Source organism: Crotalus tigris, unplaced genomic scaffold (assembly GCF_016545835.1).
Source record: "Crotalus tigris isolate CLP2741 ecotype Arizona unplaced genomic scaffold, ASM1654583v1 scf7180000020129.766959, whole genome shotgun sequence".
In the NCBI taxonomy this organism is placed as follows: Eukaryota; Metazoa; Chordata; class Lepidosauria; order Squamata; family Viperidae; genus Crotalus; species Crotalus tigris.
The window spans coordinates 583337-597940 of NW_024097870.1; the positions used below are offsets into that span (position 1 = coordinate 583337).

At 38.5% G+C, this 14604-nt stretch overlaps 1 protein-coding gene across 5 annotated transcripts in view; it reads left to right on the forward strand.

Moving 5' to 3' along the window:
- FBXW7 (F-box and WD repeat domain containing 7) overlaps positions 1-14604 on the forward strand; it is a 133336-nt gene that overhangs the window by 90387 nt on the left and 28345 nt on the right. For all 5 annotated transcript variants that reach the window (XM_039365577.1, XM_039365575.1, XM_039365574.1 and 2 more), the window contains 2 exons: positions 2409-2550; positions 7414-7548. In XM_039365577.1, the coding sequence (XP_039221511.1) occupies positions 2409-2550; positions 7414-7548 (277 nt within the window). The remainder of the gene's footprint in view (positions 1-2408; positions 2551-7413; positions 7549-14604) is intronic.

Below are 14604 nucleotides of genomic sequence, written 5' to 3' on the forward strand. Positions count from 1 at the left end.
AAATTCCTTGAATTTTTTGTTAGACAAATGAAAATAATGGATAATACAAATGAATTATTATAATCTTAAGATAAAATTTAACTCTATGAAAAATCAAGTAATTTAATTTGTGCTGTAATGACATCCTTATTAGACATAATTTTGTTTTCAATGGGAGATTGTAATGAAAAATAATAAAATAATGCTGTTAATCCCAAAAAGCTATCTTATACACTGAATTAGATAACTGATCCATCTAGAGCAGAGGTCCCCAACCTTTTGGGCGCCAGGGACCATTTGCGTAGAGGAAGGTTTTTCCACAGACCGGAGAATATAGTTTTGTGTGCTGCCTGCATCCCATGGATGGGGCTTTGCTTGTTTGTGCGGTCTGGTTTCTGGCATGTTGCGGACTGGCACCGGTCCACGGACCGGGGCTTGGGGACCCCTGATCTAGAGTGTTTTTGACTTTTGGTCTCTATCGTCTCTGAAGCAGAAGTTGTTTTTTTTTTTTTTGTAGCCCTACTTCCTGAAGTCCTTCTAACTGAAAATAGAAAACCATATCTCCATTTTTCTTTCAAATACATTTTAGTATTCCTACACAAATGTTTTTCAAATATGTAGACCTATAGTAATTGAGTCTCAGAAGAACTGGGAAGGAAATAAGTCAGCAGCTAAATATTCAAATGTATGTTAGCAATAAATACACTGATTAGAAATACTGTGAGTTAAAGCCTTGAATTTCTAAGCAAAAGTTTTTGCTATTCAGACATTTTGTGAAGTATTTTTCATAATTTAAACTGTTCAAAGGCAAGTCAGTATGAAATATGCTTGTAATCAACAACATAACACAGGTTAAAATTATTTTAAAACTTGAAGATTTTCCTAGCTCTAATTTTTAATACAGGTAGTCCTCGACTTACAACAGTTCATTAGTGACTGTTCAAAGTTACAACAGCACTGAAAAATGAGACTTACTGTTTTTCACAGTTACGACATTTTCAGCATCCCTATGATCATGTGATCAAAATTCGGATACTTGACAACTGGTTCAGATTTATGCTGTGTCCCAAGGTCATGTGATCTCCTTTTGCGACTTTCTGACAAGCAAAGTCAGTGGGGAAGCCAGATTCACTTAACAACTGGCTTACTAACTTATCAACTGCAGTGATTCACTTAACAACTGAGGCAAGAAAGATCATAAAATGGGCAAAACTCACTTAACAAATGTCTCACTTAGCAACAGAAATTTTGGGCTCAATTGTCGTAAGTCGAGGACTACCTGTATTAGGTAACAATGATGCTGCAGGGACTAAGAGACATTTAAACCATTTCATGATTGCTATATATTTGCTTTTTATACTATTACGTAGCATACAGTTCTGATTAAAAATTTATTTTTAGTTTTGATTAATATTTGTATAAAGATAATTCCAAATACTACATTTTCTGGACAATCCAGAACAGATTTGGGTAGCTATAAAGGGGAGAAGAAAAAGGGAAAGTTGAATTATTAGTGTTACATAAAGATACTGTTAACTGATGGCCACAGTACCACTTGCACATTATTCATAAGTAAAGGTGCAAGAAAATATTTGTGCATTATGCTTCTACTTTGGGTAGTATTGCCAGCCCTCTGTCTTTACGAGCATACTATAAGCTGTAAAACACTCAGCTAGGTTATTTTACTCCTTACTGTCTTTACCGCTCTGTTTCAGTGGACAGTCACCATTCCATGATAACTGGATGTACTAATTCTTTCTGACATATTTTCAAAAGTTATATTGGTTTATTTACTTTTGCTTTTTCAATGTGCATCTGGGGGGGGGGGAGATTTATTTGTTTATTCATTTATGAAAAATCAAGTTTCCTATGTGTATAGTGCTACTCCCTTTAATTCCCAGTAGCTGTTTTTGCTCTATTTCCCAGTAGCTGTTTTTGCTTATTTTTGTTTGCACTTTCCACATGAATTCACTTTGACGTTTTATGGCTAAGATTCAGCATATTACCTAGGAGTGCCCAGATGACTATAAACTGTTATATAAACACCAGGGGGTTGGGGATTTAAAGTAATTTGACTACTTAACTGAAGCTCAAAAATAGTAGTGAATCAGTGTAAGCCCTTTGATACATCTAAAGTAATAGTTCAGATACCCTGTTACTGCTTATAGATAACATCCCTTCTTCAATAAATTAAGCTACACGTAACTCACATTTTGTTAATTTTATAGGGTTTAATTACAGCCTTTTTGGACATTTCATAGCCTTACAAAATATCAAAATACTGAATTTGTAAAGGAAATAGGATTGCATAAAATGTGCTAATAATAATGAAATTTACTTAAATAATTAGAATTGCGCTTAAAGGAAATGTTATATTTAATAGAAGTAAATATTTCTGGAATCTGAATTAATTATTTCCTCTGCCATAGCACTACTGGGCTTGTGCCTTGTTCAGCAACACCAACTACGTTTGGAGATCTGAGAGCAGCCAATGGTCAAGGACAGCAACGCCGTCGCATTACATCTATCCAACCACCAACTGGGCTTCAAGAATGGCTGAAAATGTTTCAGGTAATAAGTTTCTTTAACTAGCTAATGGTAATAATTCAGAATGCCCTTTTTGTGACTTGAGGGAAAATCTATTAGAACAAATGCAGAATATTTCACTACAAAGTTACACCACTTTTCTCTCTTTACTCTTCTTTTGAAATAATGAAAATTAATAGTCTATGTATTATATATATCCTGCTCTTTTTTTCTTTTTCCCAGTCTTTTGATTATAATAAAAGTAAAGGTAAAGAAGTCCCCGTGGGTTTTGTCTATAAGTCGTAGCAACTTTACAGGTTGGTGCTCATCTCTGTTTCTAGGCCACTGAGCCAGTGGTGTCTGAAGACTTTTTTTGTGGTCATATGGCCAGCATGATATCACACTGCATTGCAGAGCATGTGGTGAAACACAGAGCCCTGTTACCTTCCCACCGAAGTGATACCGATTTATCTACCTGCATTTATATACTATCAAACTGCTAGGGTGGCAGGAGCTGAGGCAAGTGATGGGAGCTCACTCCATCATGCAGTGGTAGGACTTGAACTGCTAGAGTACAGACCTTCTCCAGTATCTTTTAAGCCATTGAGCCACAGTGCCTCTTTGATTATCTTTATTAAATAATCTAAGTCAAACATTACAAGGCAGTACATACCTAATTGGTCCTTTATAGATATATTAAATTAATTAAATATCTTTAAAGGTACAGTACCAAGTGTAAAACAAGGTGGATGGACTCAATTATATTGGTGATGGTTGTGCTATTGAAAGATTAGGTAAGACAAAATCTATCTTAGATGGTTGCTATGAATTAACCTCGACTTGATGGCACATAATCAAAAAAAGATAAAGTTTTATAGATCTTAATTATAAATTTAAATGAAAGATTATTTCTACTTGAAATATTTCATATATTAAAAAGAAATTTAAAAAACATTTCATATAGAAACCCTTGTGTATAATACTGGTTTTAAAAAAATGTAATAAAATTCATCCATAGAAATTAGCATATTGTAATTTCTAATATTTTTTTCTGTAGTGTAGTTGAATATAGTTACTGCCATTAAATATTAAAAAAAATAAATTCAGCATGTAATATACCATATTATACTATATTAGCATGAGACCCAAAAAACACTAAAATTCAATCATCTTTATTAGGCTATATTGAATTGTTATAAAATTAGTGAATAATAGTAAAAAAATTAATGTTTCTTGAGTAAGCTTCATTATATAATTTCAAAATGCTTTTTAAAAATATACAGTCAAACAATGGACGTGCAGAGAAGAGCTACAAAGATGATTACAGGACTGGAAGTTAAAACATATAAAGAACAGTTGCTGGAATTGGATATGTCTAGTTTACTGAAAAGAAGGATGAGGAGAGTGACATGATAGCAGTGTTCCAATATCTCAGGGGCTGCCACAAAGAAGAGGGAGTCAGGCTATTCTTCAAAGTACCTGAGGGCAAGACAAGAAGTGATGGGTTGAAGCTAGTCAAGGACAGAAGCAACCTAGAACTAAGGACAAATTTCCTGACAGACCAATTAATGGGTGGAACAACTTGCCTCCAGAAGTTGTGAATGCTCCAGCACTGGATGTTTTTAAGAAAAGATCGGATGGTCATTTGTTTCCTGCCTGAGTAGGAGGTTGGACTAGAACACCTCCAAGTTCCTTCCCACTCTGATATTCTGTTCTGATATTATTCAAGAACAAAAATGCCTATTATTAAAACTGGATGCATGTTTTGATTCCCTAAATACCTTAGAAAATGTCACATGTTTCTACTTCCTAAAAATTTCATCTGAATGCAACTTTCTTGAAATAAATATATTTTTTTAAAAGGTGAAGAGTCACAAGGTTCTGGGCGATATATAACAAAGCAAGAAATAGAGAAAAACACACATATATATGCTAGATATATCTCTAGGGCAGGGCTGTCAAACTGCCAGTCCGTGGGCCGGATGCATCATGCCAAAACCGCGCCTGCCCCATTGCCATCTATGGAAAAAAAGTCACGACACGTCACGTGATGAGTTTGACACCCCTGCTCTAGGGCAAGCAGAGCATAATGCAACCTAATTGCTTAAACTGAGGAACTCTCCAGTGCTCCTGAGATATTCAGAACTGACTGACAGTCAGGTTTGGCAAAAGTATATCTGATACATTCTATTGCTACAGCATAGTAGACTTCTCATGTGACAAGCACCAATTTGAATTGGACCCAGAAGCTTAATGGTACAATGACTTGGAAATAAGTGCTATTTTGTAGTCATGGGATCATCAGCCAAACTGTGTGTTTCCTGCATTCTGGACCAATCATATCTTCCAGGTCATTTCTAAAAGCTGCCTTACATACAGTAGCTGGTGTTGCAGTAGTCCAAGTTAAATATCATCTGTAGCTTAAATATGGATTCTGTAGTATATCACTACCCTAAGCACATATATCTATAATAAAATATTGAAGCTGAAGAAATTTTACATTTTGAAATGGCTAAGCTGAAGTCCCGATTTTAACTCATTTGAAATTTTGTTCAGTCACCTAGATAGTTTAAAAATACCAACAGGTTGAAGCAATTTTGTAAAGAAAAATACCAAAGTATCTCAAACCATGTAGGATTGTCTTAAGAAGAACTGGAAACATTTGATAAGAAGTCATTTCCACTAAAGATCATGTTATCAAGTTACTAAATCCAAAACTACACATATGTTTTGCAACAAAGTGAATGTTAATTAAGTATGGTCAATACACAGTACATTACGGATTTTTATTTATTATTTAATAAGATTGTTTAACAAGAATCACTTTACTAATAGAATTTAGATGAACATCTGTTCACTGTTTAGAGTCACAAACATTTTTATCAGTATACTTTATAATTTAAGAAATGTTTCCACTTAATACTTTCCAAAAACATGTGAAGTAGACTAACACTCCCATAATTGAAGTTTCTGAAGTATAGAAGGGTAAACTGATTCAATCATTAATATGTATCTTAATTATAAGGAAAAAAATTTCAGTAATATCTTGCATGTTCAGGTATTTGACAGTTAATTGTCAGCAGAATTTTCATACAGGCAGAACAAGCATATAAAATACTTAACCATCTCAGATCTAAATATCATTCAAATTATTTTCTGACTCCATATAAAAATGACCTTGTTTGTAGTCAGTGTGCAAATTACATACCCCTACATAAATCTCAAATTATACTTTTCGATTGTTGAAAGAAGCCTTCCTATAAACCATAATACAATATAGCAATCTATGCTTGTAAGTATAATTTGCAGACTCATGTTTAAGGAAATACACTTTAAAGACTGAAAGACTGCTTGGCTGTCCAATCTTTGTCAACTTTTGGAGGCAAGCCAGTTCATTGATTAATTGTTTTCACTGTCAGGGAAATTGCTCCTTAGTTTTAGAATGGATTTCTCTTTGATAAATTTCCATCCATTGCTTCTTGTCCTGCCTTCAGGTGCTTTGGAGCAGGGCTTTTCAACCTTTTCATAGATTGCACCACTTTCAGGATATGGCAGTATTCGAGTACCACCAGTCGCCTAGCAAGGTGTCAAAAATGTGACTAAAAAGTGGGGGGGAAAGTGATAAAAGTACAGGTAGTTCTCAACTTACAACAGTTCGCTTAGTGACTGTTCAAAGTTACAATGGCAGTGAAAAAAGTGACATGACCATTTTTCACACTTATGACCATTGCAGCATCCCCAAGGTCAATCTACATTTGGATGCTTGGCAACTGATTCATATTTATGATGGTCACAGTGTCCCAGGATCATGTGATCCCCTTTTGCAACCTTCTGACAAGCAAAGTCAATGGGGAAACCAGATTCACTCCTTTTATATCATCTCTTATCTCCTCCCTCTTTTGTATCCTCTCTTCTCTCCCCCTTCTTTTATATCCTCTCTTTTCTCCCCCTTTTATATCCTCTTTCCCCCCTTCTTTTATATCTTTTCTCTCCCCTCCTTTTATATCCTCTTCTCTTCCCTCTTCTTATATCCTCTCTTCTCTCCCCCCTTCTTTTATATCCTCTTCTCTTCCCTTCTTTTATAGCTTCTCCTCTCTCCCCTTCCCCTTTTCTCTGCCGTGCACCCTCAGCTGATTTCTCTCAAGGCTGCATTTCTCCATCTCTCTTTTGCAGTCCCCTTCTCTTTCTCCCGTTGTCTTTTTTTTCTTTTCCTCTCCTGCCAAAACCTTTTATAGCCTCTCCTCTCTCCTCCCTTCCTTTTCTCTTCTGTGTGCTCCGGAAGCGCCAATCCTGGGGTTTCTGTCTCGCCTTGCAACCCTGCAGAAGCGCGTGGCGATCCTGGGCTTTGCCCAGCCCCTATAGCCCTGCAGAAGCATCAATCAGCTGTAGCTGCAAGCGGCGATCCTGGGCTTTGCCCATCTCCGACAGCCCTGCAGTTCCAGCTGTCTGTCCTTAAGGCTTGTGCAATGCTGTCGCCACTTCAGCTCATTCCCGTCCCCGCTACACTTGTCGCGTATCACTGGCCAGTTGCCAAAGTACCATCGATGGTACGGTTCCAGAAAGCCTTGAAAATCTGGCTCTAGTCTCAACCTGGGGTTGATATTTGTCACAATTAATGGTCCCTGTTTTGTTTTGTGGGATTAGTTAGCAGAGTATTTCAATCTAGAATGAGTAAATTTAATATTTAACATTTCTTGCTGTTTTTTGTTTATTAATTATACACCATTCTAAGTCAACTGGAGATAGCCTGATGAATTTAAATGATTAAATAAAATAAATAAATAATAAAATAAATAAAAATTTTACTTCAAGAGTTTATTATAACAATTTTCAAATATTATAAAGCTTTTCTAACTACAGTTTAGTGAAACAATAGTATGAAAGTAAATACAGTTTTGTATCTCTCAGAGCTGGAGTGGACCGGAGAAGTTGCTTGCCTTAGATGAATTGATTGATAGTTGTGAACCTACCCAAGTGAAGCATATGATGCAAGTGATTGAACCGCAGTTTCAACGAGATTTCATTTCCTTGCTACCCAAAGAGGTGAGGATTCTTATTTAATATTGGGCTCTGGGTACTGTTTGACTATATAATTTATCATTTGCCACCCTTAAGCATTTCCTACTAATTATAATCCTCAATATTTTCAGCATAACACTGCTAATTGGTGTTAAAAAAGTTTGGAAGGTGAACACTGCTATGATTTAATAATGTAGTTCTTAGCTTAAATAAATGCTTGCAAGACCAATGACTATTTCATTGACAGTTAGTCAATGTATGTACTGTATGTCCCAGGCTGCTTTGTTACGATCATTTTTTATTTGTAATTTTCTTGAAGCTTTATAATTAATTTAAAATAATTTAGGTTAAATGCTTTCTACCTTGTTAGCATTTAGCTTCCTGAAGGTTGGATATTATCTTTCCTGGAGGGACTAGTTTCATTATATATGATATAATCTCTTGTAGAGTTTGTTGGGATTCTCCTTGAATTAAGTAGACAACCTATTTATTCAAACATATAAATCTTTATTTCAGTCTTAAACATAGACAAGTATTACTCATTCATTTATTCAGTTTTTGCGGCCACCTATTCACACATCATTCTGATTAATTCGCAAGGTTTAAATCAGTAGAGCAGTTAAAACTGGGAGGGGCATGCAATTACAAAATATTCACCCATACTAAAAGGTACTACTCTTTATGCCTTACCTTACTGCCTGCAGAAAGAGCCTGGTCTTCAGCACTTTCTTGAAGGCAGATAACATTGGGTTTGTGCAGATGTTGAGGGAAATGTTCCAGAAGGCATATACAATGAGAGAGACAACACCATTCATGAGGTGACTCTGTTTAATATATGAGACCCAAAACATGCTGAGTTTATTGGATCTTACCAAATGGGCAGACATAATAGGATACAACCAGTCCTGCTTCTATATCATGAAGGATATGTTAGATAATAATTAGCACCTTGAATTGAATTCACAAACCTACTGGTAACTAATACAACTTGTATACAGATAGTCCTCAATTTACAACCATATTTGGGACCAGAATTTTAGTTGCTAAGTGAGATTTTACGACTCTTTTGCCAAAGTTGTTAAGTGAATCATGCAGTCATTAAGCAAATCTGACTTCCCCCTTGACTTTGCTTGTCAGACACCGGCTGGGAAGGTTGGCTGGGAAGGTTGCAAATGACTCTGGGATGCTGCAACCATTGTAAATATATGCCACTTGCCAAGAGAGTGAACTTTGATCACATGACCATGGGGATGCTGCAACAGTTGTAAGTCGGGAGGACCAGTTAGTAATTTTTTTCAGTGTCGTTGTAACTATAAACGGTTGCTAAACAAATAATTATTTGTCAAGGATGACCTGTAATAGTGTTACAAGAAGGTACCATGCTACAGCTGGCACTAACCCATACTGTAACAGTTGTACTTTCTGAGTGCTTTCCAAGGATAGTCTCATCTTGAACATATTGTAGTGATTTTAGTGGGAATAGACTGAGGCATGAGTGATCATGAATAGGGCCTACCAATCCTGGAAAGAGTGCAGTTGGCCCATCAGTTGAATATGTACAAAGACCTTTCTAACCAAAGAGGTCATCTGCTCCTTGAGCACAAAAGAAATGCATATTGTGAGCTATCTCTGATTGGGGAAGTGCCACCCAATCCACAGCTAAAGTTGGTAAATCCCCAGAAACATGTAAATCATTCTTGCCAGATTGAGTTTTTCTATAGTAAAAATAATTTTGCTTAAATATAAGACCCTGCTGTTATTTTTTTCAAATCTTTTGTCTAAAAATTAAACATTCAGTTTATCTAAAATCCTTTCTCATAGAAGGGTGTCTACTGTGTCTACTGTGTCTTTGAAGAATATCAGTAAAGTTGTGCTAAGTATTAATTAGAAAGGAAAGATTAAGTGGACAAGTAGGTTTTAATTCCTTTTTTTAGTTGACCATTTTTACAAAGAATGCTTTCCATTACCTTTATGTTTCAATTAATTGGGTTTTTTGCCAATTTGTGAAATTAGCTGAAAAAATGTCATCAGTATTCTGTATAATTTTGAGTGTAAGATTATTTTGTCAAGTGCCTTTCTCATGTGAAAACTATCACTTTGCCAAAGTCCATGGAAGACATATTTGGGAGTTATTAATATCTCTTTCTGTGTTCAACTTGATCTTCATAATGTGAGACATGAGAATGTCCATCCCGTAATTAAGTTTGAATCAGAATATTGGTTAAGTAAGCATTCCTCAAACTGAACCACAAAAAAGAACGTATTGCTGGGAATATCGGTAAAGTTGGGAAGCAGAACGGAATGTAGCAATATGAATTATTTTCCTTTAGACCAAAGTGATCATCTTTTAGCACCATAATACCTGCACTCTCTGCGCCTTCCTTTCCCCATGCACACTGCAACAAAACATAAGTTTAACCTCAGATATGTTTAGAATGTTCAGTTTCCTGAAATACGATATAGGTGATGGAAATGATTAAAAAATACAGCCAACCAAACAATATCTATCCTGATAGGTTGAATGTGGCTGTTCAAAACTGGCTAATACATTTTAAAAATACATCCATCAGAATAGGATAATATATTGTTAAATGTGTTCATTAAAATTTGCCAAATTTTGTATACACTAGCAGTCCCCAACTTTGTGGCTTGGCTGCCTGATGGAGGGAGGGAAGAGAGGACCTGGGCCAGTGCGCATGCGTGCACATAGCTTAACTTGCATGAGTGGCAAGTACAGGCACATGCAGCTCAATTTGTGCAAGTTCAGCTGCGCACATCAATGTGCCGGCCTGCCACTCATGCAAGATGAGCTGTGTACATATCAATCTGCTGCTTGTGCAGCCTGGTTGTGAATAGGCCACGCCCAGTAATGGGCCACAGCCCAGGGATTGGGGATCCCTGCTGTACAGGTAGTCCTCGACAATCATGTATCACATAAACAGATACATGAAGATGCAACAAATTAATCCATTGCACAGAAAGTCTATGGAGATTGTCAGTCATCCAGGTCATAGTTGTTCCAAAGATGCTTTTTCACGAGGCAACTGGACTTTCTTGTTTTTCTTTGAAGATGTTTCGCTTCTCATCCAAAAAGCTTCTTCAACACTGACTGGATGGTGGGGAATGGAAGAATAAAATGAATTTTAAATTTTACAGACAAAAACATGGCTGCACCATGGGTTCACCTGTGTCCCCCATTGTGGCCAATCTCTACATGGAAGAGATAGAAACCAAAGCCCTAAACTCCTTCACAGGAATTCCACCATTCACTGGTATAGGTATGTGGACAATATTTGGCTCAAGATCAAAACACAGGAATTGGAATCATTCACCAAACATTTCAATGTGGTTGGATAGATACATCAAATTTATATGTAAAGATGTTTAGGAAAATAGTCTAGCCTTCCTGGACTGTGCAGTATACATTAAGGAAGACAGAAGCTTTAACACTGAAGTTTACAGAACCCCTCCTCCCCCCACAGATCAATATTTACATTTGATTTTCACCAACCACTGGACCACAAAATGGGAGTTATCAGAACCGTACACCATTGAGCTGAAGGCCTGCCTAACAGCAAAGATGGAAAAGAAAAAGAACTAAAACACATCAAGGAAGATCTCAGAACTTGTGGTTATCCCAAGTGGGGCTTCATCAAATCCCAAAAAAGACCCAGCAGGAGCTCCTCCACAACAGAGAAAGAAGAAAACAATAAACGAAGCAAAGTGGTCATTCCATACGTTACAGGATTATCAGAAAAGCTCAGAAGGATCTTCAGCCAACACAACGTATGTGTACACTCCAAACCCAAGAATACACTAAGGCAGAAGCTTGTCCATCCTAAGGATAAAACACCCAGATGCAAATTAAGCAACGTGGTATATGTAGTACAATGCAGTGAGCCATGTGCAGATCTGTATATTGGGGAAACAAAACAACCACTTCATAAATGCATGACACAACATAGGAGAACAAACCCATCAGGATAAGATTCAGCAGTCCATCTGCATTTAAAAGACAAAGGCCACTCTTTCGAAGACAGCAAAGTCCACATTTTGTACAGGGAAGACTGCTGGTTTGAAAGGGGCCATATATGTCAAAATTGAACAGTTCTCTCTCAACAGAGGGGGAGGGATATGACATCATCTATCTTCAGTCTACAACACAGTCCTTTCAACAGTTCCAAGAAGACTCCACATCCATTTGCACTACTCAGGTGACCCTGATGACACAGATAAACCTCCAGCTGGCATCAACGACTTTCTAAAAGAATGCAAATGACCAGCTGTCTGCAAAGAGTATAAATCCTTCCATTCCCCACCATCCAGTCAGAGCTGAAGAAGCTTCTTGGATTAGAAGCAAAAGAAAAACAAAGTCCAGTTGCCTCATGAAAAAGCATTTTTGAGTCATTGCACAGAATAATTTACAGGCGAGTCCTATGGCAGGTAAAGGGTTTGGAAGGACATTTATGGTCATAAGGTGTTACTGTTGTAAGTCGAGACACCCATGTAACCAAACTTGATTTTATAATTTTTGCAGTGATCATTAAGTGAATCTGCAGTCACTAAGTGAATACCACAGTCATAAGTTTTAACACATTCTTCCAAATGGGCATTTTTTTCTGGAAATCAACAAAAAATGTTGCAAATTATGGTCATACTGCTATGGGTTGTAAAGGGGAGCCAGTTACCAACCACCTGAAATATAGCCGTGTGATGATGGGGGTGGCTGGCTGTCATTTTACGACAGCCAGAAGTGCTTTACAGGCTATAAAGCACCCCTTCAAGCCTGTCAGTGATCTTTATTCCTTTCTAGTTAATTGAATTGGCAGAATACTCATTAGGACACCATTCTATGGTTTCTAGCATGGTAAAAGAAATTTGTAAATCCCATAATCCTAATTTGTCTTAAAGATGGTTCAAAATACCTTTTAATATTCATAAAATCAAACTATGAGTAGAGATCACAATGATTTTATAATCCAACTTTATGCAGTGTGCAGAAAAATTTGGTTCTTCAGATCTGTAGGGGTGGCTTTGCAACTGCTTTAAAAACTTCAGAGATAGAAACTTCTATAGATAACTTGTTTTGTGTGCAAATCTTACTAACAAGACGTTTTCATCATATTTAAAGAAAATCTTGTTAACTACATCCTGTACCCATGATGTCTGGTCATAGTTTTTGTAGTTGTGGATATAGTTCATGAGAGTCTTCTCTATGGCACTGTTTTATGTACCTGAACACTGATACAGTACCATGTTTCCCATCACTTCTTTCTACAAAGTGAACATAAGTTCCTTTAGCCTTTTATAGGACAATATATAATCTATCACCCATCCCTAACCATAACCTGTCCATATCTCAGTATTGTACATAGTACTCCAGTTGTGGTCTTAACAGAACAGAGTAGAAAGGAATAAGAACTTCATACTTCTTGATCGTATATGTGTTTGCATCCCAGAACTATATTGGCCTTTCTAGGAACTGTCTCATGTTCAGCTTATTATCAGTGATCACACCTAAGATCTTCTCCAATAAATTTCCCCATCTTTAAGAGTTTATTAAGGAAATTTGGGATGACCAGGTCCGTTGGCAGAACCATGTCTTCAGGGCCATGCAAAAGAGTGTCAAAGTGGGGACCAGTCTTATTTCTTGTTATGACCCAGGTGGTCAGTGCAAGGCAGGCCTCTAAAGAGTTCTTTATTTCTCTTAAACAAAGTTCAAGCTAGTGGCCCTCCAAACACCGGTAAGGCTCCACCCTCACACTACCCTGAAGGCAACTGCCTTCAGTCCCCAAACAAAAGCCCCTATAGTACCAAGAAAGTCCACAGAGTAGGCGCATTTTGTCCAAAACAAAATGCGAAGAGCAATCTCCCAAGCAAGGCGTTGCTGGAGTCAGTAGCCAGGTTGGCGGTGGAGTTCCCCAGACTTATAGTACTGGGGGACTTTAACCTGCCATCACTCGGCGATCGCTCAGAGGCGGCGCAGGAGTTCATGGCTTCCATGGCAACCATGGACCTGACCCAGGTAATTCAGGATCCAACTCATAGGGGTAGTCACACACTCGACCTTGTGTTTCTCTCGGGGCAATAGAGACATGATCTGGAATTAAGGGGAATAGAGATCTCGCCCTTGTCATGGACAGGTCATTTCCTATTGAGGCTGGACTTCAGAGCATCACTCCTCCATCGCAGGGAGATGGAGCCGACTAGGTGGTTCCGCCCCAGGCGCCTAATGGACCCAGATCGGTTCCAGGAGGAGCTTGGGGAAATACCTGACTCCCTTGTCCACAACTCGTCCGGGTCCCTGGTTGCGGCCTGGAATGAGGCGGCGTCCGGGGCCCTGGATCGAATTGCGCCTTTGCGACCTCTCTGTGGTGGTGGTCCCCGGAGGGCGCCTTGGTTTACTGAGGAGCTCCGGGAGATGAAGCGCCACAAGAGACGTCTAGAGCGACGTTGGAGTGCCAGTAACTCTGAATCTGACCGATCACTATTAAGAGCCTATCTTAGGACTTATTTAGTGGTGATAAGGGCGGCAAAGCGTGTTCACTTTTCCGCACTTATTGCGTCCGCAGAATCTCGCCCGGCCGCCTTGTTTAGGGTGACCCGCTCCCTTCTTAAAGTGGAGGAGGCGGAGGAACCCTTGCAGGGGAGAGCTGAGGAGTTTGTTCAGTTTCTGTCGGACAAAATCGCTCAGATTCAGAGAGACCTGGACTCCGACTGGGCAGTGCCAGCCGAGTTGCCAGGGGCTGGTCTTAGTCATGTTATCTGGAGCGAGTTTGAGCCTGTGACCCCTGATGAAGTGGACAAGGCCGTGAGGGCAATGAATGCCGCCACCTGTTTATTGGACCTGTGCCCCTCCTGGCTGGTTTCTGCCAGTAGGGAGGTGACACGAGGCTGGCTCCAGGCGATAATCAACGCCTCCTTGATGGAGGGGTCTTTCCCGCAACCTTTAAAGGAAGCGGTGGTGAGGCCCCTCCTCAAGAAGCCTTCCCTGGACCCAGCTGTTTTGAAGAACTTTCGTCCCGTCTCCAACCTCCCCTTTGTGGGGAAGGTTGTAGAGAAGGTGGTGGCGTCTCAACT